The sequence below is a fragment of the Mustela nigripes genome, chromosome 10 (assembly GCF_022355385.1).
Source record: "Mustela nigripes isolate SB6536 chromosome 10, MUSNIG.SB6536, whole genome shotgun sequence".
NCBI lineage: Eukaryota > Metazoa > Chordata > Mammalia > Carnivora > Mustelidae > Mustela > Mustela nigripes.
In genome coordinates, this window is record NC_081566.1 from 11,632 (window position 1) to 37,946 (window position 26,315).

A 26,315-nucleotide genomic window follows, 5' to 3' on the forward strand; every position below is an offset into this window, starting at 1 on the left:
ACTCAAGTGCGGAGCCATCGCCAGTGCCTGCAGTGACACAGTGCTTGGCTTTCCGGGTGATAAGTGGATCTTACCCCAACACAGAAGCTTTCACACGGCACCAAGTGGTGAAGGGAGAAATCACCAGCAGTGAGAAAAGGGAGAGAAGCAGACACACACCCTCAGTCTGATCCTATCCCAAGTTCCCTCTGCACCCAAGGCCCCGCAGGAAGGCAGCCAACGGCGGATCGTGTAACAGCTTTGCTAAAACAAAAACACAAAAGGGTTTCAACAGCAGACAGTGAAAGCATAATAAATACGAACATCCATGTTGAAGAAAACAGACCCAACACACTTCACGAAAATAATGCTTTTAATTATTTTGAGTGAAAAGCCCATTTTAGCAAGTTCAATATAAATCATTTTTCTTAAACAGAAGCTCTTCGCTAGATTTTAGGTAAGTTCAATTTGTAGTTTTAAAACATAACAATGCACATTCCTCTTCCGTTTTTAGCCAACGAAGGATCCAGCAGCTTGGTTCCTGACACCCCTCTTGAGAAGGGTCTTCCCTCATCTTCTGAAACCATGTGTGTAGATAATAAAACCAGCTTCTTTTCTGAAGAAATGTGATTTTTTTCCTTTAAAGTTATCTTCTCCCTCACGACCTGACTTAGGCAGTAATAGCACAGGAGCCATTTAAAGATTGTGAGCGGCTGCGGGCCCCTGCTGAGAGCGGCATTATTTAAAAAGCGACAAAGTGCAACCAGGGGCAGTGGGTTTGGGGACTGGCTTAAGCTGGTCTATGTCTGCTAAACTCCACTTAAACAGAACACCAGAAAATGACACACAAAATTCCCTGCATCCTTTCTTCTTTTGCAAGCCCATTTGGGGGTGAAAAATAAAGTACACATATATGTGGTGTGTGTTTTGAGTGGAGGACGCAGATTATCCAGTGTCCACTTTAATGGGAAAATGAAATTCAGGAAAGGCTTGTGAACTTCTTCTGTTCCAGGGAATTATCACTTTAATTTGAAAAGTGAAAAAAAAAGTACTTTGTAAGAAATAGTTTTGCCCTATGTTGGTCCCCAAGACTGTCAGGCACAAATGGCTCATGAGGAGGAGGGTTTGGCACGATGACGCACGTGCACAGGCGCACAGGCCAGCCCCACCGCCCGGCTCCCGCAGCTTGGGCACAGCCATGGTGGACTGAGGCCCACTCGCCAGCACTGTGGCCTCCAGGAAGGAAGGACAGGCGTTCCGATGCCTCCAAATGCCAGCGGGCCACCTAAATCCAGCACTGGCTTCTCTTCAAGGAGCACTGCCGGAAAACTGTTTGGAACAGATGGAATAAAACTTCCTTGATCATGATGAAAGATATCCCTCTAAGAAAATGGCTTCAAATTTTGCAAAAAAAAAAAAATCTAGCAACCACATCTTCCAAGAAATCCAGGAATAGTGCAACTCTACTTTGTAAACAAGCAAGCAAGCAAAGCCAACAAACCCATCTGGGAAATGTTCTACAGAGAAACATTAAGGCCTTCGGGTGTGCATAAGCCACCCATAGCCACCTCCCCAGTGTTGTTCAAGACGCCGTGTTCTGCTTCACCTGGAGAGGGGAAGAGAGAGGAAGAAGACTTACTTCGTTAAACTGAGTTGACAGATCTTACCAGGTCATCATTCTAGGGAATGGTTTAAGCAACTCCTGATCCAGAAGTTTAAGATTTTGAGTGAATTTCAGCCACCCCAGAACACGGAAGAATTGCCTGGGTTCTGGTATCTATAGGTCTGGGGTCTGGCCTCGGAGACTGGATGTCAGCCAGCACCCTGCCCCAGTGAGTGCGACCACCACACCCTCTGCTACAGCGGCACCCGATGTCGGAAACCACCATAGTCAGCTGAACTCGAAAGGTCGGCTTCGTGGCTGCCTCTCCCTAGGATTCTGTCCTGCCTCAGACAGGGCGACACCCTGGTCTAGACTTTAGTTCTCTCAAGACAGGGAAATGCTCCCTCTTCTCTCTGAGCTGCACAAAAGGCTCCCTAGTCTGCGTAAGAAAATGGGAACCTAAAATTTATCTATGCCACTCACTCACTCAACACAGAGACTTAACAGGGAAGCACAGTTTTCTTTTCTTTTCTTTTCTTTTTTTAAGATTTTTATTTATTTATTTATTTGTCAGAGAGAAAGAGAGAGAGCGAGCACAGGCAGAATGGCAGGCAGAGTCAGAGGGAGAGGCAGGCTCCCTGCGGAGCAAGGAGCCCGATGCGGGACTCCATCCCAGGACGCTGGGATCATGACCTGAGCCGAAGGCAGCTGCTTAACCAACTGAGCCACCAGCCAGCACTGCCCTTGGGCATGTTATTTATACACAAATAATGTCTTTCAGAGATCACCAAGGCTTGTCAAAGCAAACATTAACCTTGTGTCGTGGGTCTGTTATCTTACTGGCCATCCTCCTGGATAATTCACTGCCAGGTCATCATGTTTTAAGGGCTGCCTCTCTATTCCTATGAAGTAAGGTGGCTTTGTCAGGCCAGGAGAGAATCGCTAGCCTGTGCCTCGTCTCCTGCATGCTCGGAAGCAAAATAAACACGGTGACTGCTGGGTTCCTCATTCAACCAGAGAAGCTGAGAATCTTTGTCTCAAATTATCAGCCTGAGAAGGAGCCTCTGCTCTGAGCCACATACTGTCCTAGACCCTGTTTGGGAATGAATGAATGAATGAATGAATGAATAAAATCTGAGCCACAGTCTACGGAGTAGCCGCTGGGCCTGCAGGAGGGCAGCTAGGCCCCTCACCTTGTCACCGGGAAAAACTGCCTTCCCTCATTTGAACCCCAATCTAACTTCAGAGGATCTAATCACACCTTCTTTCCTGTCCTTTTCCCGTCTTCAGGCTATTTTCTTCTTCGTTTTCTCCTGGGACCCCTCAGGAGTTGACCTCCTCCAGCCCCAAGTGTCCACGTCCTGGTGGGTACCCCACACGGCGCCCGCAGCACTCACAGCACTGAGGCTGATGGGAAATAGGCCACGTGCACACTCAGATGTGGACCATTCGCAGTCCAGGAGCACCCAAGTCTGATTCTCATGGGAAAAGGCCATCACAGGTCAGCCAGGGCCCCAAAGCATCGCCTTGAAACAAGGTTTCAACCTGGCGTTCAAGCCTGTAGACAGAGCTCAGGGGTTGTGAACTTGGATGGAAAACAGATGTTTTCATTTTCATTAAGCTCTAATTGAAATGTATCATTTTCTTCCATGATGAAAATAGACAGCAAAGCCCAGCGGACACGTATCTGTGACAGTCAGCCACAGAAATAACGCAAGCAGATACTTTCACCTCACGTTAGGGTTGTAGCGACTGCCATAAAATACTCAGTCCTCACTACTCAGAAAGTACAGTAATGTTACAGGCTCACTATTAAATCTTATTTAATGTGTTCATTAAAAAGTCAATATATTACATCACACGTTTAAAAAATATTTTTATAAATGTAATTCAATAGAGTCGGCTTCCGTTACGCTGCCTATGTATTTTATACGCCTAAATATATTATTCTGAGGGGGTGTCATAGGTTTTACCAGGTTGTTAAAAGGGTCAGTTTGTGGTATATGAAACAGTGAAACCCCCCTCCCCCCGCTTTAAAAGACCGAGGACTGCTCAGTTGCAGTATGCAAAAGAGGAAAGATGTATAAATACTTACTGAAATGTGACATTATAATATTCTTCAGGTGTCACTATTTTTGGTCCACCAAAGTAGTCCAGGACCCAGATGTTGGTTATATTCAACTTGGCAAAGAACCAATTATGGCTGGATGGCCAGGTTTTCATCTCAGGGTGTCGGACAAACAGGGAATGCTTGGCAAAGCTCATTTCCGTCTGGTTCACCTGAAGGGTTATACAGGACATGAATGACTCATGGCAACCATACTCTGTGTTCTGGCCTGCTAAGGGGGCGTGATTCTAGAAACCTGAAGAGTTTTTTTAGTTACAAGCTCAAGGAATCAGGAGAAAACTGCAGGAGGCATGCAGAAAAACGGAAAACATCCAGGAGCTCAGATGTCAGCGGTACAGATCTCCTGAGGTGGGGAATCATCACGAGGTCCGCCTTCCACTGCTTGGCAGTCCCTCCAAGCTACCAGAGTAACGGGCACAGGGCGTAGGATGAAATGTTGCGGTGCTCACACCGTGTCACATCGGCCCACGGACCCTGTAACAAGCCCGTGTTCAACATGGAGAGGCAAACCCACAGACGAAGGTCTCGGGAGGCGCAGTGGAACTAGAGAGCATCGGCTGTCCCTCCCTGCCCCGTTCCCGCCTCTCTCCTACTCATGAAATGCAGCTGCACAGTGGCACCCACAAGAAACCTCCAGACCGTGATCAGACTTGCCTCGGGTCATCATGATCCACAAGGTCAAGAAGCACATCTGCCAGCAGGGCGGTGGGGTCGGTGCTGTGACACCTGGCCCTCTGCCTTGCAGCATTCACTGCGCTAAGTTCACATCTGATATTTCAGCTTACATGGTCCGCTCCCTGCCCTAAGCCACTGTTAGCATACGGAGACAAGGAGCCCCACACAGGAAATACCGGGCAGTATACAACATGGCCAGCGGCAGAGGGCTCTGGCTGAACAGGTGTTCCTTACAGAGGAGTTGAGCAGCTGTTACATCTGTTCAGCTTCAAAAACTCATTCGTTTTCTACATAAATATCTTATTGAACATCTATACGAAATCAACCAATTTAAGCCTTTAGTTTTCATCAACGCACACATTAGAACATATTCTCACTCTGTATCTCAATCACAAATCATTATCATTTTGTTCTTAAATTCTTTCTTGGGGCGCCTGGGTGGCTCAGTGGGTTAAGGATCTGCCTTCGGCTCAGGCCACAATCTCAGGTTCTGGGATGTATCGGGCTCCTTGCTCAGTGGGGAGCCTACTTCTCCTTCTGCCTCTGCCACTCCCCCTGCTTGTGCTCTCTTGCTCTCTCAAATAAATAAAATCTTAAATTAAAAAAAGATATCTCTTCTTTTATTGTTAATAGATGGTACTTATCTAAAACCCATCTCTGTTCTTGTTAACTACTCACCTTGGTAACGGTTCCTGACAGTATTATGTGGGCACAGAGGGGACTTTGGGGATCAAATCCATGCTTCCTGCAGAAGTTCGTCTGTGCCAAAGACATAGTCAGCGTAGCATGTGGATTTTCCTGTATAGAGAAAATAAAGATCCTGGCACATGAGGTTTTGTCTCTGGAGTCAACCTCACAAGTCACATGCACATTGTCCCTAGAGCTGAGTGTTCTTCAAGGAAACAATGAACTGTAAAACATCACCTACCATTTGAGAAAATGACTAGTTGGGTAGAGATTGATCTTGACCCTTCTTCCCAAAAAGCAGGGGCTAGGGTCCTATATTAAAAATTAACCAAGCCACTCTTTTTTCTTAAACTCTTAATGTTTCACATTCACCAGGGAAATTACGATTATGATATCACCTAAATACAAGGCTGGTCTAGACCTTCACTGAAAGACCTAAAGGGTCAGGCTCTACTATGAAACTAGGGCATAAAAATACGTAGTGGTTCAACTAACTAATTGTACAATTTAACCAAGAAAGTTGCTGAATCATGCTTTCTTGTAATCTTAGGCTAGCAGAAATTGTGTGATTTCAAAATTGGAGAAGTTGTTCATTCCTGTTTAAGCAATAAGAGAAGAATGCTTAGACTCAAAAAGTGAGGCAAGCAAAATTCTTCCTTCTTTTCCAGAAATTAGGTTTAGGAAAGGCACTGTTGACAGATCACAGAAAAATTCAAATGTTGCATTTAGTACTTTAAACTCCAAGCGGCTTGTGTGGAAAATTCTGCCATCTCATGGTGACCTATCAAAACAACGAGTTTCAAGAGAGCTCCTTGAAATCATTTAGCCAAACATTCACTGTCTGTGCCCTATTAGGCAAGAAGCCATAGGAGACCAAAAAAAGGTCTCTCATTTCTCTGTGACTTGATAATCGACTGAAAAGTCAGACATAAACAAAACTTAAATAATGCAAAATGACACAGAAGAGATCAGAAGACAATATATAACTGACTATCAAGTGAATGACATAGTAAAGTGTATTTGGAGTTTAAGATGTCAACACAGCCTGGAGTAATACGGACTCTATAGAGAGCCTTGTAAGATACTCAAAATCAGGACAGAAGTGGGATGATGTATTCACGGTAATGGGAATTTCAAAAACAGAACTGGGGAAATGTGGCACATGGTTGTGAGCAATGAGAAACCCAACCTGCTTGAAAAAGAGGTTTGGGGGTGGGTGGGAAGATGAAGGAGAAGTGGCAGGGGGTGGGGGAGTGAGGGGGGCTCAAGTCCAAGCTAAGGAGCCAGGGTGTGCTCTGCAGGCTGGCATCTGTCTGTGCTCTCCAAGAACCACCTGCATGGGGAACTTGTTAAAATGCTGATTTCTGGGCTCCATTCCCAGGCCTGGTACTTGTACTTTGAGCAAACATCCCAAGTGAATCTTTCCCAGCTCTAGACAGCCAGATGTTGTTAAAGGTCTCTGGGCAGAGGGAAATGCTATGTGGTCTTCTGTTCCTATAAATCTGGTGGGCAGGGTGACAGGGAGAAGACAGAGGTCAGGAGGAGGAGGAAAAGAAGGTATAAATCAACCTGAGGCGTGAAGCGAAGGGATCCAGTCAGACTAATTCCGATGTGGCCACACCGTTTCACTGCCATCCCGGAAACCTGAAATCCCGCAGGGTCCTTACCCCATCTCTCTAGACATGTCCAAGACCCGGGCTGGAGTTCTACCTGGCAGCCATTAGCGGCCGGGCACAGGTGACTCGCTGCACCTGAGTCTTAGTTGTCGTCCTTCCTACAAAGCAGGTGACCCTATCAGTGAGAGTTTAAATATAATCGTGGACAGCAGTAGTTCTCCATCCCCCTCCCTCATTAGAAGGATCAGGGAGGAACTGGGGAGTCGGTGTTGTTGTTGTTGTTTAATAAAACATGTTTTTAATACAATACCCGGGCACTTATTTTTTAAAGTCTTCCGGGTGACGGTGTTTCCAGCCAAGGCTGAGCATCGCTGGCGAGGAATGAGCCTGCTTTGGGCAAATGCCCGAGTGGGGTGGGCAGTAACGCCGGGATGCCCGGAGGCGAGCGTCGCTTGCGGAGAGCAGCGGTTTCGGATTTTGCTTCGGGTCCCCGGGGGCACAGATGTCCCCGGACGCTAACGTGGAGTCCCCATTTCCGAAGGTCGGCAGCGACAGCAGGCCCTCCGCCAGCCTCACGCCCAAGCACCGGCCGACGCCCCGCGGGTGTCGGAGGCCCCGCACAGACCGTCTCCCGGCGCACGCACGCCGGTGATGAAGCCCAGCACAGGCGCAGCGAGAGGCCACAACCGCCCCTAAGGCAGCGGGACGCGGAGCGAAGCGCTGTCACAAAGGGAGAACGAGCTCCGTCCCTCCCGGAGCGGCTGGCGCGCAGCACCGCCGGGGCTGGGGACGAGCGCGTCCGGGGACCGGGAAGTGGGGCCGCGGCGGCCCGGCTCGGGGCCGGCCTGACCGACACCACCTCCCGAGGAGAAGCAGGTGCTTCCGACGCGCGGGACTCCAGGCCGACGGAACCAGGCCGCGGACCCGCGGACCCGGGGAGCCGCTGCGATCCCAAAGGAAAACGCAACGAGCTGCGGGTGCGCCAAGGAACGCGGGTCTGGGGGCACGTTCCGGTCACGGCCGCCCTTCCGCGACCCGAATCGGGATGGCGGGCGGACCCCGCGCGGCGCCGCGCGTCCCTCGGCCTGAGCCGCGGGTTCTTCCCCCGCAGCCCGTCCGGGACTCCGCACGGCTCTCGCCCTCGAGCGGCGGAGCGGGGCGGCGGGACCCCCCGACGGCGGCGAGCCCCGGCCTGGCGCGCGCCGGGCGGAGACGAGCCCACGGACCTCGCCCCAGCCCCGCTCCTTCCCGGGAAGGCCGTGGCGCCGGGCCCCAGAGGCTGCGCCCGGCACCCGCGGGGGGCCTCGGCTTCGGGCCGCGCGGAAGGGCCCCGTGAGCCCCCGAGCGCCGCCCGCGGAGCCCCCGGACGACTCGCGGCGCCGGTGCTGCCGGCGGGGGCGGGCGAAGAGCCCACCGCAGCGGCGGGCGCCGGACCCCGGAGGCCGCCCCGCCGCCCCGCCCCGCGCCGCCCGCTCACCCGCAGGTTGGCGGCCGACAGCTGCAGCGGGCTCAGGTAGAAGTAGGGCGCGCCGCGGCCCGCGCCCGGGGGCCCGTCGCTGAGCGACAGCACGTCGGCGAAGGCCCGGCCGCGCACCGCGGGCTCCGCCGACACCGTGGCCAGCGCGCCCCAGTCGCACACGTGCGCCACGAAGCGGGCCACGCGCGCCGCGTCCTCGCGGGGCGGCAGCGGCGGCAGCGGCGCGGCGGAGTCCCAGTCGCCGTGACCCCGGCCGCCCCGGCCCCGCGCCGGCGCCACCAGAAGCGCCACCAGCGCCGGCGCCAGCAGCGCGGCGACCAGAGCGCGCGCGGACCCTCCGGTTCGGCTCGTCATGCTCGGGACCCGGGAGCGAGTGCGCGGCGCCGCGACCCACCGGGGTCGAGGGTCAGTCGCGACCTCCCGGCCCCGCCCACGGCGGCGACCACGAGTCACGCCCCCTCCGGGGGACCAATCGGAGTCCGGGGCGGTGGAGGACGCGGTCGACGCGGAGCCTCGCGCTCCCGGCCCCGCCCACGGCGGCGACCACGAGTCACGCCCCCTCCGGGGGGACCAATCGGAGTCCGGCGCGGCGGAGGAGCTTTGCAACCCGCTGCGGCCGGAGTCGTTTCTCCGCCTCCCCGGCCGCGCTTTCTTTTCCTAAATATTTTCTTTCTTCGTGTACTGGAGCGAGCGGGAGGGAGAGCGCGTGCGCGGGGGCGGGGGCGGGGCCGAGGGCGAGGAAGACGCGCCCCGCCCGCTCGGCGGGGTCGGGCCGGGTCCCAGAGCCCCGAGACCCGCAGAAGTCGGACGCGGACGCGGCCCGTCCCCGGACCCGGCCCGACCCCGGACCCGGCCCGACCCCGGACCCGGCCCGACCCCGCACCGCGGCGCCGTCCGACGAGTCTGCTTTGCCCGCGGCCGGGGAAGCGGAGGCGCAGAGAAGTCCGCAGCCCGCCGCGTCGTGCGGTTGGGGAAAGACGCGTCTACGCGCACAGGCCGCGGGAGCCGCCGCCGGGCCGGGTCCGCTGGGCCTCGCCGTCCGCAGCGAAGAGCTCCGGGGTCCGGTGCGGGCGGACAGGAGCCCCAGAGTTAGGACTCTTGAGGCTGCTCCCGGCCCCGCAGGCTCCTCGCCAGGCCCGAGGCTGCGTCCACCCGCAGGGCCCCCCGCGCGGATCCGAGCTGACCGAGGCCGCTGGGGACCCGCGGAGCCGTCGGAGGGCCCGCGGCTGCGCAGGCTTCTCCGCTGCTGACCCTCGCGCGTGGGAACAGCACTTCTTTCCGCTCCGGCTAAGACGCTCCGTGCGGGAGCCTTTGGGGCCCGGTTCCCTGCGCCCACGTGCGCTCCGGCCGCGGGAGCAGGGCGACCTCCCCGCCCGGACCCGCTTCCCTGCGCCTTATTACGGCCTTACCGCGGCGGGCCGACGAGCTCAGACCCGGACCCACGTGCTCTATGCTGTGAGCTTCGGTCACTCTCCTCGGAGCGACACTCCTGCCCCTGGCTGCGCCCCGCAGCCCCACCTTAACTGTCGCACGGCATGAATTGTTTGTCAGCTTCAAAAATCCGGCCCTGGCGGTCACCGGCCCTCCGCGGCTGAGTTCCGTGGAGTCGAGTCGTTCCGCTCGTGCCCTGGGCCAGTCATGTGAGCGGGTGTGGGCAGCAGGTGGGAGCCGAAGTCCTGCCGCTGATTTCTGTCTCAGACTCGGCAATATTCAGCCGAGAAGATTCTCACGCTACTCGGTGGGAATTTGTGTAAAGAAAGACTGTTTTCAGTCCCCTCTGGAAGCCAAAAAAGTGTGAACAACCCTTAATAACAGAGGGTTTCCTTTTTAACAAGTGAATTTGGAAGAGCTTCAGGCTAGATGGAAAACTAAGGAGAGAGGAATTTAAGAGGAGGAAAATCCAGTTTGTAATTTTCAAAAGAAATCGGAACAACTGCCGTAACCTGTTAAGGAAAGAGTGGACATAAATTCCCATTTGGAATTCTAATCTAGCCTTGCCGCCGTCAAGCCACGGACCGTTGAACTTCCACTCGCCTTGCTGGGGTTCAGTTTTCTCACCTGAAATGAGAAACTGAATTGATATCTGACACCTCTGTGGGCTCTATAATCTATCAAGATGCAAAATACGGACCTTTTGTGAGTTTCCCATTGACCTTTTGCAAGAGGAAAAAAATACACTTTTTGTTTATTGCTATGCCTCTATGCTGGGACACAAAATAACAATAGGCCCTAGTGTAGCTCCATGGCAAAACAGGTGCCTGGAAGTTGGTCTCCCTGCTCTTGAGCTTAAGAATGAGCTCTACAAACCCCCTAGCTTTAAGCACCTGTCCCCAGGGACTGTCTGCCTGTGGACCCTGTGCTCTCCCTCAACTGGGGGCATGGCCACCCAGATCTCTGCTCAGATGCACTCCCCGTGATGCCTCCTTGACCACTGTTTCTAAGATTTTATTTATTAGACAGAGATGACAAGTAGAGACGCAGGCAGAGAGAGAGAGAGGGAAGCAGGCTCCCCACTGAGCAGAGAGCCCAATGTCGGGCTCCATCCCAGGACCCTGAGATCATGACCTGAGCCGAAGGCAGAGGCTTAACCCACTGAGCCACCCAGGTGCCCCTTGACCACTGTTTGTGACAGGCCTTCTTCAGTTACTCTCCAGTGGGCAACACTGTTCGCTTCTTCCTTTGCAATTATCACACTCAGTAGGAACTGCATTTATTTACATAGTGACTCATTAATGCTAGAACCGAAACTCCAGGAGAACAGGAATGCTGTTTATCTCGCCCACCCCTGTATTCCCAAGGCACAAGAGTAGGCACTCAATAAATATTTATGGAATGGCTGCCAACAGAATTAATAATATCCAACAGAATTCTTCGCGCATAGAGCCTTCCAACATCAACAGCGGGGAGGGAGGTTGAGTAGACAGAGACGCTGGAGAGTAGCGTGGGGTGCTTCAGCTCTCCATCACCAGGCCCTCCTCCATGGAGTATCAGGGAAAACCCTTAGCCAGGAGTGGCTGGAGCTGCCATCTAGGGCCTCAGCTTCTTGCTGGCTGCTGGTTGCACACCCACCCCCACCCTTGCCACACAGCCTCTCCATAGGGCAGCTTCCATCCTGGCAGCCGGGTTGAAGCAAGTGACTGAGGGTGGGGAGAGAGAGAGAGCAGCCCAGCAACATGGAACCCAGATTATGTGACTTTGCTAGACTCTCCGAGTGGCATCATGTCGCTGGAGGGAAGGGGACTGACACAGAATGTGAGTGGGCCAGAGAGGACATGGGGTTGTTGCAGTCACAGGACGGTGGCACTCAGTTACGAATCCAGCCAGTAGGAACTCAGAAAAACATCCGCCATCTGTAGGTCTCCTCCAGCCCAACTCTATACCCTCCCCGGGTCTCATACCTTCATCTAGAAATGGAACATGACGGAAAGGGGAAGGAGAGACTAAAAAACCCTCAACCACACAAACTGAAGGTGCATATGGCGGCAATAATGTCTGGCTACCATGGAGCCCCCACCTTGATGGTACCTGGAGGCCGGGGCTGGTGCACAGATCTGCAGGGTCCGGACAATGGTGTCCCCGAAAGTGGCTCAGCTAAAGGCTCTGCCAACAGGGCCCTCGTGCCTCTGTGGGTAGCGATGGTCTCAGCAGCAGAGGGCGAGCTCACTTGTGAGCCCCTGTGGTAGGAAAGCTCAGAAGGGAGGCAGGTCCCACCATCGTGAGTGGAGGCAAGGACCACAAACCCAGCGTTAGTGTTCACGTGACCTAGGCGGGTATCTGCTGGGCAAATGGAAGCTATTTATGTAGGTGAAGCTGTCATCGGAAGAAAGGGAAAACCGTGAGTTGGCTAGCTAGAGGCTATGCTTGAGGTGACGAGAAGCTGGCTTTGGTCCAGGTCCTCAAGGGAAACCATGGGACTTAACCTCCATGGATTTCCCTACCACGTCCAAGAGGCTTAGGCTTGGTGGCAAACTCTTCACTTATCAAAAAAGTGGACGAGTGGTGTGGAGAGGTGTGTGGGAGATAGGGAATGTGGGGCTGTTCATAGTTTTTCCCAAAAGCAAGGAGGAAAATGAGAGCTAAGTAGTGACAGACGAGCTGAATTGTCACGACATGATGTGGCTCAGACACGAGGCACTCATGTCATTTAGGTCTTCACACGAACCCTTACTAAGCCAATGTTTGATAAATATTTCTCTTTTTAATGTAAGCAGCGTCTGCACCATAGAAAAAGCTTTATTTATTAGGTCATGTCCTTTACTTTTAACAATCACAGGTTTGGGGTTAGAAGAGGATGATCTGATTTTGGAGGGTTAGCGGTGAGGGAAGGCAGTGTCCGTAACTGTGCGACGACCAGAACGCCATCTGCAGGAACTAGAATGAATTAAAAGTCCTTCAAAGACTTCTCCTTCTAGAGGTGGGGGGGGGGGGGCAGTCAGTTAAGCAGCTGACTCTTGATTTTGGCTCAGGTCACAATCTCAGAGTGGTGAGATTGAGCTCCGTGTTGGGCTCTGCACTGACCGTTGAGCCTGCTGAAGATTCTCTCTCTCCCTGTCCCTCTGCCTCTACCCCTACAGCTCGTGTGTGTGCACACCCTCTCTCTCTAAAAAAAAATAATAATTTTTAAAAAGAATATGTAAGGCTTTGCCTTATAGATACATTAAGACTGTGAAAGACCATAGCCCAGAACACACTATAAAAAACAATTCTCAGGCACCTGGCTGGCTCAGTCGGCAGAGCACGAGCACCTTGACCTCGGGATTGGAAGTTTGAGCCTCACAGTGGTCAAGATGACTTTAAAAAAAAATCTCATGTTCCTTAAATAATTACAATCAGAGCACGTTATTTCTTTCCTTTCAGCCTGCAGAGTCAACCTGGCTGCTCCCGGCTGACTTCTCCAGCCACAGCTCCTCTGCTCACCCCCCAGCCCAGCCGCTGCCCCCTTGTCATCTCCCACACCTCAGACCTTGCCACCGCGGGGCCTCCCACCTGTCTTCCTAACAAGCCAGCTTCTTCTCAGCCTCCTCAGCCTTTGTGAGGAGAGACTTTGCCTGGCCACCCCTTCCAGAACAGTCCCTTCCAGTCCCTCCTGGCTCTGGGACCTGATTTATTATCTCTGTAGCCCTCACCACAGCCGATAATTGTGTCTGTCCACTCTCTTCGCTAAAATGAAAACTCCATGAGAAGAGAACTAACTGCGTCCCTCTGGGCCTCTGTGACATACTATCGCAGACCGGGGGGCTCACAACTGACCGAAGTTTATGGCTCGCAGTTCTGGAACCTGAAAGTCTAAGCTGGGGGTGCCAGGGTGGTCGGGTAAGGGCCCCTGCTGGGTCAAACACTTCTGGTATTCTCATGTGCTGCAAGGGACAAGGGCGCCCGGGGGATCTTTTATAAAAGCACGAATCCCCACCTAATCGCCTCCCAAAGGCCCTGCCTTCTAACACAATCACTTTGGGTGTTAGGGTTCCGAGTGTGGGTGGCACTCGGAAAGAACCTAGTTCTCTTCTCATGGAGTTTTCAAATTAGCGAAGAGAGTGGACACAGAACTGTTCAGATCACAGCAAGGACTTTGTCTGTGTGTTCAGTCCGGAATCCTGCTGGCCACAGACAATGCCTGGTCTACAGCAGGTGCTCGGGAATTGATGGCCGGGTGAATGAATACAGGGGTGATTTTTTTTTTAACATTTTATTTATTTATTTATTTGACAGAGAGAGATCACAAGTAGGCAGAGAGGCAGGCAGAGAGAGAGGAGGAAGCAGGCTCCCTGCCGAGCAGAGAGCCTGATGTGGGGCTCGATCCCAGGACCCTGGGATCATGACCTGAGCCGAAGGCAGAGGCTTAACCCACTGAGCCACCCAGGCGCCCCAATACAGTGGTGATTAAATCACGGGCAATATTTAAAATATTTTTGACTGGTCTTACCTCTGTAGTGTGTACAGCTTAGAGTAGGATTTTAGATCACATGTTAATGCTTATCAGAGGCACATGCTCCGTGCATCTGTGTCCATCTGTCATCCCACTCCCCCATGAAAAGCCCAAGAGTTCTGGATCCTCTTCAGGCTGCGGAGCCGATCCTATGACTATTGCCGTGTGCAAAAATAAATCATTTAACTGCTGGGAAACCAAAGCCTTCTGTGGACAGTCTGCATTCAGAGCTCTGATCTCAGCTGTCAAGGACCACAGGCTCTCTGCTGCAAACGCCAGGCACCTGCCCCATAGTTTCTCAGGGCTCAGGGATGAGAGGCTGCCTTGCGCATGGCGTTGCTCTAAACTGCAATCACTAGGCAGGCCTGTGGGTCTGAGCTCTCGTAGCAACAGTTCTTAGTGACGGCTGTCCTCTTAGTATGATTCACGTGACAAATACCTGTTAAGCTCCGTGAGCCCAGCACTGTTCTAAACACCTCCCGAGACCGTCTCATCAAATCTCACGTCTGTTGGTATACAAGCCCTCAACCTCATAACCTCATTTCCAAAATCCAAAAAGTTCTGAAAACAACACGTGTTTGTAAGTCATCTGGCAGCAGACCTTAACCTGGGGGAGGGTCCTTACTGTTTTTGTCTGCTCCGCAACCCGTGCGTGCACCCGTGTTTCACAGTAAAATTCCCAATGTTGTGAAAGAGATCCTAGAGTGCCATCCTCATGAGCCTTCATTCGAGAACTCCAGGCCTGAGAGGCCCCTAAAGTAGGCTCTGTCTGGGAAGGAGGGGCTGTGTCACAGGGACTCAGCAGGAGGATCAGCCCTGCTTAGCGGTTCTGGGAACGGGTGGTTAACGGTGGGTCCTGGACGGGGAGAGGAATTCTTCCCGCTTGTCTGCAGCCAGAATGGAAGAATTTGGATTTCATCGGGAGGGGTGGGGAGGAGCAGTTATGGCAGGGCTGAGGTCACGTGCTGCAGGAGGTGGAAGGAGCCCCTGAGGACTTCCGTGGACACGTCTCCACCCTTCAGGGGCTCTCACAGGGGGTTTGCTGTAAACCCTGCTCTGGGGTGTTGTAGGTCACCAAAAACAGACACTTCTGAGCCCCTTATTACCTTCCTCAGATCTGGAAAATGGTGACTTCCGAGACAGACATGGCCCCGGGTCTCTTGGCTGAGGGTCTGTTTTTATCTGCCCCATCTTATGGTGGACGAGACTGAGGGCCACCGGGCTTAAGGAGCCCACCCAAGGCCTAGCATTTAGTGTGTGGACCAACAGACAACCCATTTTCTGCAGGTCACTCCCAGGAACCAGAGAGGCTGATCGGAGGGGCACGGGGACAGCCTCACTTAGGGGCTGTGCCCAGAGCTGCTGTCCCTCAGGACACGACATCCTGCTCGGGGCTGGAGGCAGAGGCACGGCCTCTCGCCCTGAGGTCCAGGATGACGAGGAGAAAGCCCGCTCTGACAGCTCCGTGTGGCTTGCCTCTCCGAGAGCTGAGGAGGAAGCCTGTGCTTATTTTCCTCTCCACTCTCTTTCCTCCGTGTCCGACTTTCTTGACCGCTGTGACATAAACGAGAACTACAGATTTGGCTTCTGCCCCCAGTTCCTGGCACAGACCTTCTGAAACCCTTGTAAGTTCTCGAGTGATGAGAACACCTTTCATTACAATATGTGATTTTAAGAGTCTCATGCTCTACCGACTGAGCTAGCCGGGCGCCTTGCAATATTTGACTTTAGACCCGACTCCTGCAACCACTGACCTCTGGAGAGGGGAGTCGGGCCAGAGACTGACTTAATGACCAAAGGCCAATGATGTAATCAATGAGGCCTATGTATGAAGCCTCTGTAGAAGCCCTAAGCTGGATTTGGAGAGCTTCCAGGATGGTAAAAGCATGCATAAGCCAGAAGCGCCCCAAACCCCACGGGGACAGAAGAGTGTATGCTCGACGCCCTCCTGGATCTTGCCTGTACACCTTTCACCTGGTTATTCATCTTTACCTTTTATTATATCTTTTTAAAAGAGTTTATTTTTTTATTTTTTTGAGAGGGGGGGCGTGCATGAATAAGGGGAGGGCAGAGGGAGACGGAGCTGAGCAGGGAGCCCAGTGCGGGGCTCGATCCCAGGATCCTGGGAACATGACCTGAGCCAAGGCGGACGCTTAACGACTGAGCCACCCAGGCGCCCCAAGGTTGAGGGTATACAAGTAGCTATGTCCCCTGCTAGACCCTCCAAACAAGCTCTCGAGGTCCCTTTGGAGGAGAACCTAGGGGAGTCAAGTTTCCGAGACTCCAGACACATCCAAATGAGGCACTGTGTGTAGCCGTCTGCCTTCCAAAAAAAAAAAAAAAAAAAAAAAAAAACTTCTTTTTAGAGCAGTTTTAGGTTCACAGCAAAATTGACGGGAACAGTGATTTCCCATTTACCTGCCGCCCCACACAGGCACAGCCTCTCCCATCTCAACATCCCCACCAGCATGCCACATTTGTTACAATCAATGAACCCACACTAACACGTCTAATCCCCCAAAGTCCGTAGTTTACATTAGGGTTCTCTCTTAGTGTTGGACTTTCCATGGGTTTAGACAGGTGTATAATGACACGTCTCCACCATTATGGAGCTCTACAGAGTCCCGCCACTGCCTCAGAATCCTCCGGGCCCCACCTGCGCATCCGTCCCTGTCCCTCATCCCCAGCCTCCGGACCCCTGGCAACCACTCATCTCTCTAATGTCTCTACCATTTTGCCTTTCTTGCAGTGTCGGATAGTTTGGGTCGTAAAAAGTGCGTAGTTTTTAGGTGGGCTTCTTTCATTTTGTAATTTGCATTTAAAGTTCCTCCATGCCTTCTCAAGGCTTGATAACTCCTTTATTTTTAGCACTGGACAAGATTGCATTATGTGGGTGGGCCACTGCTGATTTGTTCATTTATCCACTGAAGAATATTTTGGTTGCATCCAAGTTTTGGCAATCATCAATCAAGCTGCTATAAACATCTGTGAGCAGGTTTTTGTGTGGACAGAAGTTTTCGGATCCTTTGGGTGAATACCAAGGAGTGTGACTGCCGGCTTGACAGCAAGAGAATGCAGCTTTAAAAAAAGAAAACTATGGGAATGACCTTCATTCCTCCCTTGCTTCCTTCACTTATCTGCAAGTAGGCGCCGGCACGCACACGTAGCACACACTTCCGTATCCGCAGGCATGCTTTGAACTTTTGCCTATTACCTCAATTAAAAATAAGAGAAATAGTAGGGGCGCCTGGGGGGCTCCATAGGTAAGCAGCTGCCTTCAGCTCAGGTCATGATCCTGGGGTCCTGGGATCGAGCCCCACATTGGGCTCCCTGCTCAGCGGGGGGCCTGCGCCCCCCCCCCCCGTTCCTCCCCTGTTGTGCTTTCTCTACCTCTCTCTCTTTCTCTCTCTCTCAAATAAATAAATAAAAAGTCTTTAAAAAGCCAAAGAATTTAGAACACAAAATTTAGGATACTCTGACGTCTCGTGGGGAGGCCGGAGGCTGAGAAGAAATCCCACTGGCCGTGTGGGAGGTAGTGGCAATAGTCTAGTTTAGATATTACACATATAAAAAATATCTCTATACATTTATATAACATACTTACTTTTGCACGAAAAAGAAATTTCTTTTCCTAGCCCAGGAAGCCAAAAAACATAAAACAAGCCAGAGCCTAAAAATAAAACCTCTTTCACCCAGGGATTAAAAAAAAGAAAAAAAAACCACAGATGTTCTGTCTGTTTTGTGTGCCGAGGACTGTTTTTTGGGGGGTGTCCATTTATCTTTTTCTCTCCTTGGCCTGACAAACCATGTAAATGACTGTATTTTTCATTTTCCCGTTTGCTTTGGCTGCTGGGAAGCCCCAAGTGGACCTCTGCTTCCTGTTCCTCTCTCTTGGCCCCTGGGACCTGCCCTTCCAGGCTGACAACCTAACTTCCATTTCGGTCTTGTTTCAGAAGATGAAACATGTCCCGCCGATCAAATCCAGGCTAGAGACGTACTTTGGCCAGTCTGTGGTTACTGTGGCATTAATTTACCTTTTACATTTTCATCTGAGAAGAAAGGCACACATCTGTGTGTGGACCCATTAAATGACCAAGGGCTACACACACCCATGGAACCAGCCTAGATGAAGACTCAGAACATTCCAGGCCATTATGCTCACGTCTCCTCCTGGTTTTCCCCACCTCTCTGAGGAAAACCACCAACTGGCTTCCAACCTCTGAGATTCCAACTTGAAGCTTTTTAAGGATGGAGTTTCTGAAAGTTATAAATCAGAAAATCCACTTTTCTGCCATCCTCTAAGGAACTAGATCAGGTGGCCTAGGCCTGAAGCATGAGCTACTGTCCCTTAGAAAGGGTGTGACCTCCTCATTCTGTCACCCACTTGGCCCACGGGTACAAGACTCACAACCTTGCCTTTTCCATCTTTTGACCTTAATGTCAATGTTTTTGTACTTTTGACCACCCTGAGCCTCTCGTACAACAGGGTGTTATTAGATAAATAAATAAGCAAATCAAAAAGGAAAAAATGTCCTCCGTTCCCCTGAGCCTTCTCTTTGGCAGAGAGGCCTGCTGGTGTTGTCCAGCCACCCGGTATTACAAAATAAAGAAAATTCTTTTAGTCAAGTGGGGGGTGGGCAACCCTAGTCCCATTTACGTTTCCTGGTTTATATACCAAGGAATTACTTGTGAGAACCCATTGCAATTTCTCAAGCCCTTTGAACACTCTAACATCTGTAATCTTTGACTCCAGCCTCCCTCCTTGTGATAAACCCCACCGGAACCCCACACTGGTACAGAACAAAACAAAATAGGAGTCGGGGTAAACATAAAGAGTAACAAGGATGAGTGGGCGACATAATCTTGCCTGGTCCCCAAGTGTCCCCAATCTCGACTGGTCCCCAGGTGTCCCCAAGACTGCCCTGAGGTAGGACGGGGCTGGGGGCTGTGGCAGCAGGAACTTGAACTTTTGTATCTTCTGTGCTCTTGCATGTGTCACAGTCGTGTGACACATGTAGAATTTTTAAAACGGCAAGAATGGAAACAAGCAGAAGGATTTTGACACATCACCTTTACAGTGTGTATCTCGTGAACTGCTTTTGCTCTGAGATGAGAAGGAAGCATGAGTGTCTGTTCTTGAGCTCAGAAAGGCACATTTTTCCTAAAAGAGGTGATATGGTTTTGATGTTGCCCACTAGAACTCGCTTCAACCAATGATTGACCTTGTCACCTAATCTGTGTCCACAAATGACCATGGCAGAGACTGGGAGATGTCCCCCAATACCCACTTCCAGCTTCTTCCTCTTGTCATCAACCTCCAAATTTAGCTGGGCACATGACCACCTAAAATAAAGAATACATTTCCCCAGACCTTCAAATCCTCACAGCCAGATATGGCCATGAGACTAAGTTCTGGGCAATGACATGGAAGCAGATATGCTGAGTACAAACTTGGAAAGTCTCCTTAAAGGGAAGAGAGCTGTCAGTCTTCACCCTCTTCTTTCCTGGTCTCTGTAGTGTGGAACTATGACCAGACTTCCAGCAGCTACCTCCAGCCGTATGCTGGGCATCCGTACAGTGGAAGGAGCTGGGTCCCCACGTAGCAGAGCACTGCATGTGACCAGCCCAGCACTGCCAGTCTCTGGCACTCATTTCTGGGAGACAGAACTGATCTTTCTTTAAGCCACTCTGATAGACAGATAGATATTTTTTAATCACAGTATATGCATATGTGTATATATGTACATATATATGTATACACACACACACTTTTTTTTTACTTTGTTTTTTAGATTTTATTTATTTATGACAGAGAGTGATAGCGAGAGAGGGAACACAAGCCAGGGGAGCTGGTGAGGGAGAAGCAGGCTTCCCGCTGAGCAGGGAGCCGGATGCAGGGCTCGATCCCAGGACCCTGAGATCATGATCGGAGCCAAAGGCAGATGCTTAATGACTGAGCCACCCAGGCACCCCCACTGTGATTTTTCTGTCGTGCCGACAAACCTAACCGTAAGTGACCTACTGACTTGAGTTGATCTATTCTAAAATCAGTTTTGACAAATATCTTGCACATAAAGTTGCTTTATATTGGCAATTCTATGCATCAGGTTAGAACATTGAGTTCCTGGGAGCGGGGCACCATTCTAAACTAATTTGTCCCACAGGATTTACCAGGAAACTATAGTTTAAAATTAACATCAGTCAATGAGTTTTATGGTGAGATTTTTGTCCAAGTGAATGGCCACGAGCATCTGCCTTGAATCCCTGTTCCCGACTAGATACGTCAGAGCCGCATTCCAACTGTTTCCTGAGTTTAAAACGCACATTCACTGATCCACTTTAGAACAGTGAGACCAAAATCTGTGGGGGTGGGTCCCCGGGCTCTGCATTTTAAACAAGTATCTTAGTAGGTCCTGCACACATGAAAGTTTGACAGTTTTTTGGTGCCTCTTTCTTCCTTTCTTTCAAAAGCTGGAGTAGACCTCAAACTGTTTTCTGAAAGAGATTTTGGTGCCAGCTTCTCGGTACTTTGATTTCCTCTGCTGAGGTGGAGTGAGGCACCAGCCAGCCGTGAGTCTGGAGAAAACCCTAAACTCTGTTCTCCCCTTTAGTCATTAAAAGCACAACAATTTTCTTTTTATCCGTAATGCAGGTTCTTTCGAGAGATCACAAACTCCTATTCTGCCTTGTTCGGTTTTATCAAAATCCCAGTCAGGAGAAATAAAATGGGCGGTGGTGCATCACCCAGGAAAATGCAGTCCACTCATTCCTGTAATAATTCTGAAGTTTATCCTTGAAATGTAGCAAAGTAGCAGAGAATTGTGCTTGGATAATATTGCTCCCCCCACCCCCCAACCCCATTTGGTTTTGTTTTTACTGAACTGTACCCTGGAGTGACACATCAGCCTGGCTTGGAGCATTGTTATAAGAAACACAGAGGACGTTTGTTAGTGGGAACGTGGCAGGGCCTTTGGTCTCACAGTGTAGCAGAATTCGTCCAGTCTGGATCTCAGGACGCACAGTCCTTCCAAAGAGCAACCGTTTGTTTTCACCTGAGGAGTACGGTCGACGCGAATCCTAAGTGCGCGTTCCCCTCTGCCTTGGTTTCTGAGAGACTCCGCAAGGACACGTATCGCGACCCACCGGAGCCAACGCAAGGCCAGTGTCGCTCTGTGCCACGCTCACCCCGGCCTTTACAGGATCACATGTGGTCTCTGACCTCCTATGGCCCAACTTACACAGCGTGTCATTTGCACGGCCTGTGCTTTAAAACTCACTGCTAGTCACCCCGCAAGCAGCAGAGAGGGATGGGCAGGTGGAGGCAAACCCAGAGCTTCTCCTTCCGAGTCGGATTCTCTGCCATAGCAGCGCTTCCCTCGCCGCGCACCCTCTCCACCAAAACACACCTTCCAAACCAAGAGGCAAACTTCTTGAATAACAGGTAAGAGAGAAATAAAAATGTTATGTTTTATAGGGAAATATAGCTGTTCCTAGGAGTAGTTAGGGAGAGTAGAGAAGAAGGAAAAAGCAAATGAATGGAAAACAAGAAAAGGAGAAAATAAATGAAAAAGCAAGTATAAAGGAAGAAAGGGAACATGTAAAGAAGCAAGGATCATTCTCAGATTGGAACGATCGAAGTTTTGATTTTCCAGGCTAACACAGGACCTCAAGTCACTCAGCGAAGGAGTGTGCCAAGATCACTCCCCTTTGTGCGCTCCTGCTGGTCCTAGCACTTAGTCGTGTGCCTCTGGGTCAGGTTCTGCCCGTTAGCAGGTGGCTGTCATTTCTCCCCAACTTGTTTCAAAGACACAGAAGGGAAGGGAAAAAAAGTGAAAACTAAAGGGCTTCACAGTTCAAACGTAGGTTGTTTTTCTGACGCACGAGGGCGCTGATCCTACAGTTTATGTTCTTGTGGGAAACTAGGTCTGTGGGACTTGGGGCTGGGAGCCTCCAGGGAAAAGAAGTTTTGGCTGTGTGTACTAGGGTCACCAGGTTTTCCGGAATGGGTGGGACATGTTCTAATGTCCGGGGCTGGCCTTCCACCACAGGGCTGCTGGCTGGAAGCTCCTTAAGATCAGAAACCAACTAACTGCATGTCCTGTGTCTCTGTAGCAACAGAATTAGTGTATCAAGACACCACGACCAGAGTCTGACTCAAGGGTTAGGGAGCAAGTTGCTTAAACCCCTCTCAGTCCAAAAAGGGAAGTATCATCTCCTATAACTGCAAGTGTGTGTGTGGGGGGGAGGGTTATTAAATGGGGTAGAGGGTCTCTCTAAAGCAGGCAAGACAGCCCGTGACACATTCGAGGGACTCGACAGGCAGGAGCAACACTAGCTTGCAGGTAGCGGGGCTGGCGGACGATGGGGCTCAGTAGGCGTCGGACTGAATGACCGAAGCAAGGAAGGAGGTGGCAGAATCGAAAACCATTTACTGGACTGAGGGAAGCGGACACTGTCGAGCTGCCCTCGTGTGCAGTCGGCCCGTTGGGTTCCCCTCGGAGCAAAGCAAGGGTCTTGCGAGGGGTAAGCGCTCCGTAGCTCGGCCAGCCGCTGGGGGTCCTCCTCCAATGGGCAAGAAAACAGGGATCAGAGGGGGAAAGTGATGCGCCCCAGGTTTTAGAGCTGATTAGTGAATCCCCATAAGACCCCGGGTCTCCTGAGTCCTAGCACAAAGCCCAGCCCTCAGGAGCCCCCAGACAGGCTGGGGACTGAAGGGTAGGCAGCGTGGGGACTGGGGAGATGGGAATGGACTGACCCTAGAAGCCAAATAGGCTCTTGACTTAGTTTCACAGTGCTTGTGAGAGGCACCCTTACCCAGCACTGACCCCACCCAGGTGTGGAAAGAGCCAGAACCGCAGAAGAACCTCATGCTTGCCCTGGGGCCACCTACCGTTGGCCTCAAATCTGAAGGACCTGCAGAGAGAGCTCTCACTTCCCCAAATGTGCTCTTCCTGTGTCACAAGGAGCCCTTGGGTCACCTCCTTCCTTTGTGCAATGAGATCCAAAGGGCAGTTTCTGCCTCTGCTTGTTTTCTTTCCTGTTATCACTTTCTGTAGCTTTTCCAGAACCCAGTTCTCGGGATGCAGCCCTGCTCCAGGTGGCTCTCTAAGGGAAGCTTCCTGACCTCAGCAGGATAACAGAATGACTCCCGAGCCCTGGCGTCCCCCCTTCGCTGGGCTAAAGCTGCTCCCCTGGGCAGTCTCACCCCTCTACTTTTGAGCTACAGCAGGAGGCAATAAAAGGCACCTTCCACGTGCCTGCGGTGACCATATTTTCCAAATTCAAGAACAGGACACGTTACCCCACCAGGCACGTGCCTTCTGAACAAAAGACATAAAATTGGGACCGTGCCAGAAAATCCAGGATGGATGGTCGCCATGCGCAAACCTCAGGGGAAATTCTCTCTTCTCAGGGATGCCTGCCGGAAGCTGCCATCTCCTTCAGCCATGGGTTCAAGACTGAGCGCGACTCAGACACCAGACACAGTGGAGCACTGGTGACCTCGTGCTCAGGGCCTGCCAGGAATCTGGGCATGAACAGTGGCGTCCAAAAACCCCTTTCCTTGATTTCACTTGTTTGCTGTGTCTGCAGAAGGACCCCAGCCCCATGAAGACTTTGCAAGGCCTCTTGGAATGCAATGATGATTCTTCTAAAAATATCAATCCAACAACTCAGGTATGTCCAGTAAATACCATAATGACCTGTTTCACATGTCAGGTACTATGCTGTGCACTGTCAGAGATGAAAAGCTGAAAAAGAGTTTATTCTAACTCTTTTGGGTCCTTGTGGCAGATAGGAGGTCATGCTAGTCGTGCCTAGAGGAGGATCCAGTGACCAACCAGCCGACTTCTACCCTTCCACCCTCAACTGTCATAAAAATAATTGCGGCATTATAAAAAGAGCTGGACTCGGTGTCATAGGTCCTGGTTCAGAGCTTGACTCCTCTGCTAATGGCTGTGTCGTCCTGAGCACGGAGACCAACCTCCGCCTCCTCGTCCGTCAAAAAGGAAGTCCCGATACCCTCTGGCAGTGAGGTTGGGTGAGGGCCAAATGCTGGCAAGTTCTTTATGTTCCTGTGACAGAAAAGATGCTGAGAAAAGTTTTCCTTCCTTCCTTCCTTCAGGAGCTTAGAAACCAATGGAGAAGACAGAGTCTTCTTTTTTTAATTTAATTTATTTATTTGACAGAGATCATAAGAGGCAGAGAAGCAGGCAGAGAGAGGGGGAAGCAGGCTCCCCGCTGAGCAGAGACCCCCCCGCCCCCGCCGCCACGCAGGGCTCGATCCCAGGACCAAGATCATGACCTGAGCCGAAGGCAGAAGCTGTGACCCACAGAGCCTCCCAGGCACCCTGAATCTCGACTTCTTAAAAAAAACATAAATGGCCTCTCAATCCGTGCAAGAGCTTCCCAGAGTTACTGTGGCGGTCACGTGTCCCACCCCATGTCTGTTCTCCTTTTCTACAGGAAGAAAAATTCTTACTGGGCACCTGCAACTCAGCTAAAGACTGTGTCTCCCAGTTTGCCTGGCAGCTATGGCTGTCCATGTAGTTATGCTTGGGCCAACGTGAAAGAGAAGTAGAAGCGGTATGTGCACTCTACCAGGCCAGCCCCTTAAAACAAAAGCCTGTGCTCTCCTCCTTCCTGATGGCGAGGATACAGAATGTGAGGGCCGGAGCTGAGGAAGCCATTTGGAGTGGAGCACCTCTGAACTACTCACCTGAAATCTGGCATGAGAGAAATAAGTTAGTGTAAGCTACTGTGTTTTTGTCTTCTTGATACAGTAGCCTCACTTTTACTGCACTCACCTCTCTCACCTCTGCTGTCTTCTGTCTCACTAGCCCACCTTGGAAAAGCACACCAGGCATCCGTCAGCCCACACCAAAGGGTCTGGACTTTGATAAGCAGAGAGAGGGCCCAGATGAATGCTGACACGATCCAGGGGTCTTTTTACAAGCAGGGTGGATCCGTGAAACCTGAGAGAAAGGAGCCTTGTGGCATTTGGAAAACACAACAATAAGGGCCATTATTAGCTGAGGTGGTGAAATCACAATCAGAGCCTCTGGGCTCTTGGCATGACCTTTGGGGTTAGGGGTGTCTGGGCAAAAATGGCCGGCTAGTTGGAGTTCAAGGTGCCCCAATTCCAATGGCTCTAGTCTCCATCAAGAAACCTGGGAAAATCTCTCTGTTGGACGCTCAGGGACTGACCCCGACCTGAGCTGCTACCAAGTATCAGGAGAAGCTTTCCGAACAAATCAGGAACAATTAGACATTTGTGCAGGTAGATCGCAGTCTGTGTCCAAATCTCAGAGCCAGTCTTCTTGGATATCAGCTTACAGTCCCTGGGGAGAGGAGCTGCTCCCCTGGGGAGGTCATGTCTCAGCCCAACTAATTTAAAGCCAAGTTCTTGGCACTCACCCGTCCCCACGCAGCTTGTCTTGAGCAGAGCAGACAGGAGACCCTGGACTGAGCTGCAGTCCGAACTGCCCATTTCTTATCAGGGGCTTCTCGGTCTCCTCCTAATCTAGAATTGTCAAGGGCAGGCTTGCAAGTGCACCGGGACGGCTTCCTCCGTCTGGACAGTGACTGGGTCTCTGGGCCCGTAGGGTCGGAATCAGACCAGCCCAGCCCCGGCCCAGCTCTCCCCATCCACTGCAGTTTCCCGAAGCGAGTATGCTTTCTGTAGCATGGGGAGGTAAAAAAAGAGTTATTTTATCGTCAATTGTTTATTTTATTAGTACAGAAAAAAACTAGCACACTAAACTGAGGATTTCATGGATACGATTACGTAGGACAAGACTGATTTTAAAATGGAGCAAATTTAACATAGGTCTAAAAACATGCCGAGTAAATGACAGCACAGGTGGGTCACATGGCTGAAATAAAGGTGGTGCTGGAAAACACTCTTCACTGGGCTCATTTGCCAGTTGAAAAGGAAAACTAGGGTTGCTCAATGGACCCAAATACTCTTTTTTTATTGTGGGGGTGGTTTTTTAAAATTTTGTTTTATTTAAAGATTTTATTTATTTATTTGAGAGAGAGAGCATGAGTGGTCGGGGGAAGGGGGCAGAGGGAGAGGGAGAAGCAGACTCCCCATTGAGCAGGGACCCTCCGGGGGCCACAGTGGGGGACTCCATGTGGGACTCGATCCCAGGACCCTCAGATCATGACCTGAGACAAAGGCAGACCCTTAACCAACTGAGCCACACAGGTGCTCCCCAAAGACT

At 51.4% G+C, this 26,315-nt stretch overlaps 1 protein-coding gene across 2 annotated transcripts; it reads right to left on the bottom strand.

Annotated features, from left to right (window-relative positions):
• Positions 1-334: 334 nt before the first annotated feature.
• Positions 335-8,547, bottom strand: CREG1 (cellular repressor of E1A stimulated genes 1). 2 transcript variants are annotated; one of them, XM_059412351.1, is made up of 4 exons: positions 8,166-8,547; positions 5,064-5,183; positions 3,678-3,862; positions 335-1,585 (listed from the first exon to the last, which is right to left on the bottom strand). In XM_059412351.1, the coding sequence occupies exons 1-4, from the start codon at positions 8,517-8,519 to the stop codon at positions 1,582-1,584; spliced, it is 663 nt and encodes a 220-aa protein (XP_059268334.1). In that variant the 5' UTR covers positions 8,520-8,547; the 3' UTR covers positions 335-1,581. The 2 variants fall into 2 exon arrangements, with proteins under 2 accessions (XP_059268334.1, XP_059268335.1); XM_059412352.1 differs by lacking the exon at positions 335-1,585 and having other exon boundaries at positions 3,674-3,862.
• Between the last annotated feature and the right edge of the window lie 17,768 nt (positions 8,548-26,315).

What these genes read in the sequence shown, in the direction of transcription:
- CREG1 (XM_059412351.1), bottom strand. Translation starts at nt 8,519, where the DNA reads ATGACGAGCCGAACCGGAGGGTCCGCGCGCGCTCTGGTCGCCGCGCTG. An exon ending in TGTCGGCCGCCAACCTGCGG is followed by an intron (nt 5,184 to 8,165) that starts GTGAGCGGGCGG and finishes TTCTCTATACAG; the next exon opens with GAAAATCCACATGCTACGCT. An exon ending in TGTCAGGAACCGTTACCAAG is followed by an intron (nt 3,863 to 5,063) that starts GTGAGTAGTTAA and finishes ATAACCCTTCAG; the next exon opens with GTGAACCAGACGGAAATGAG.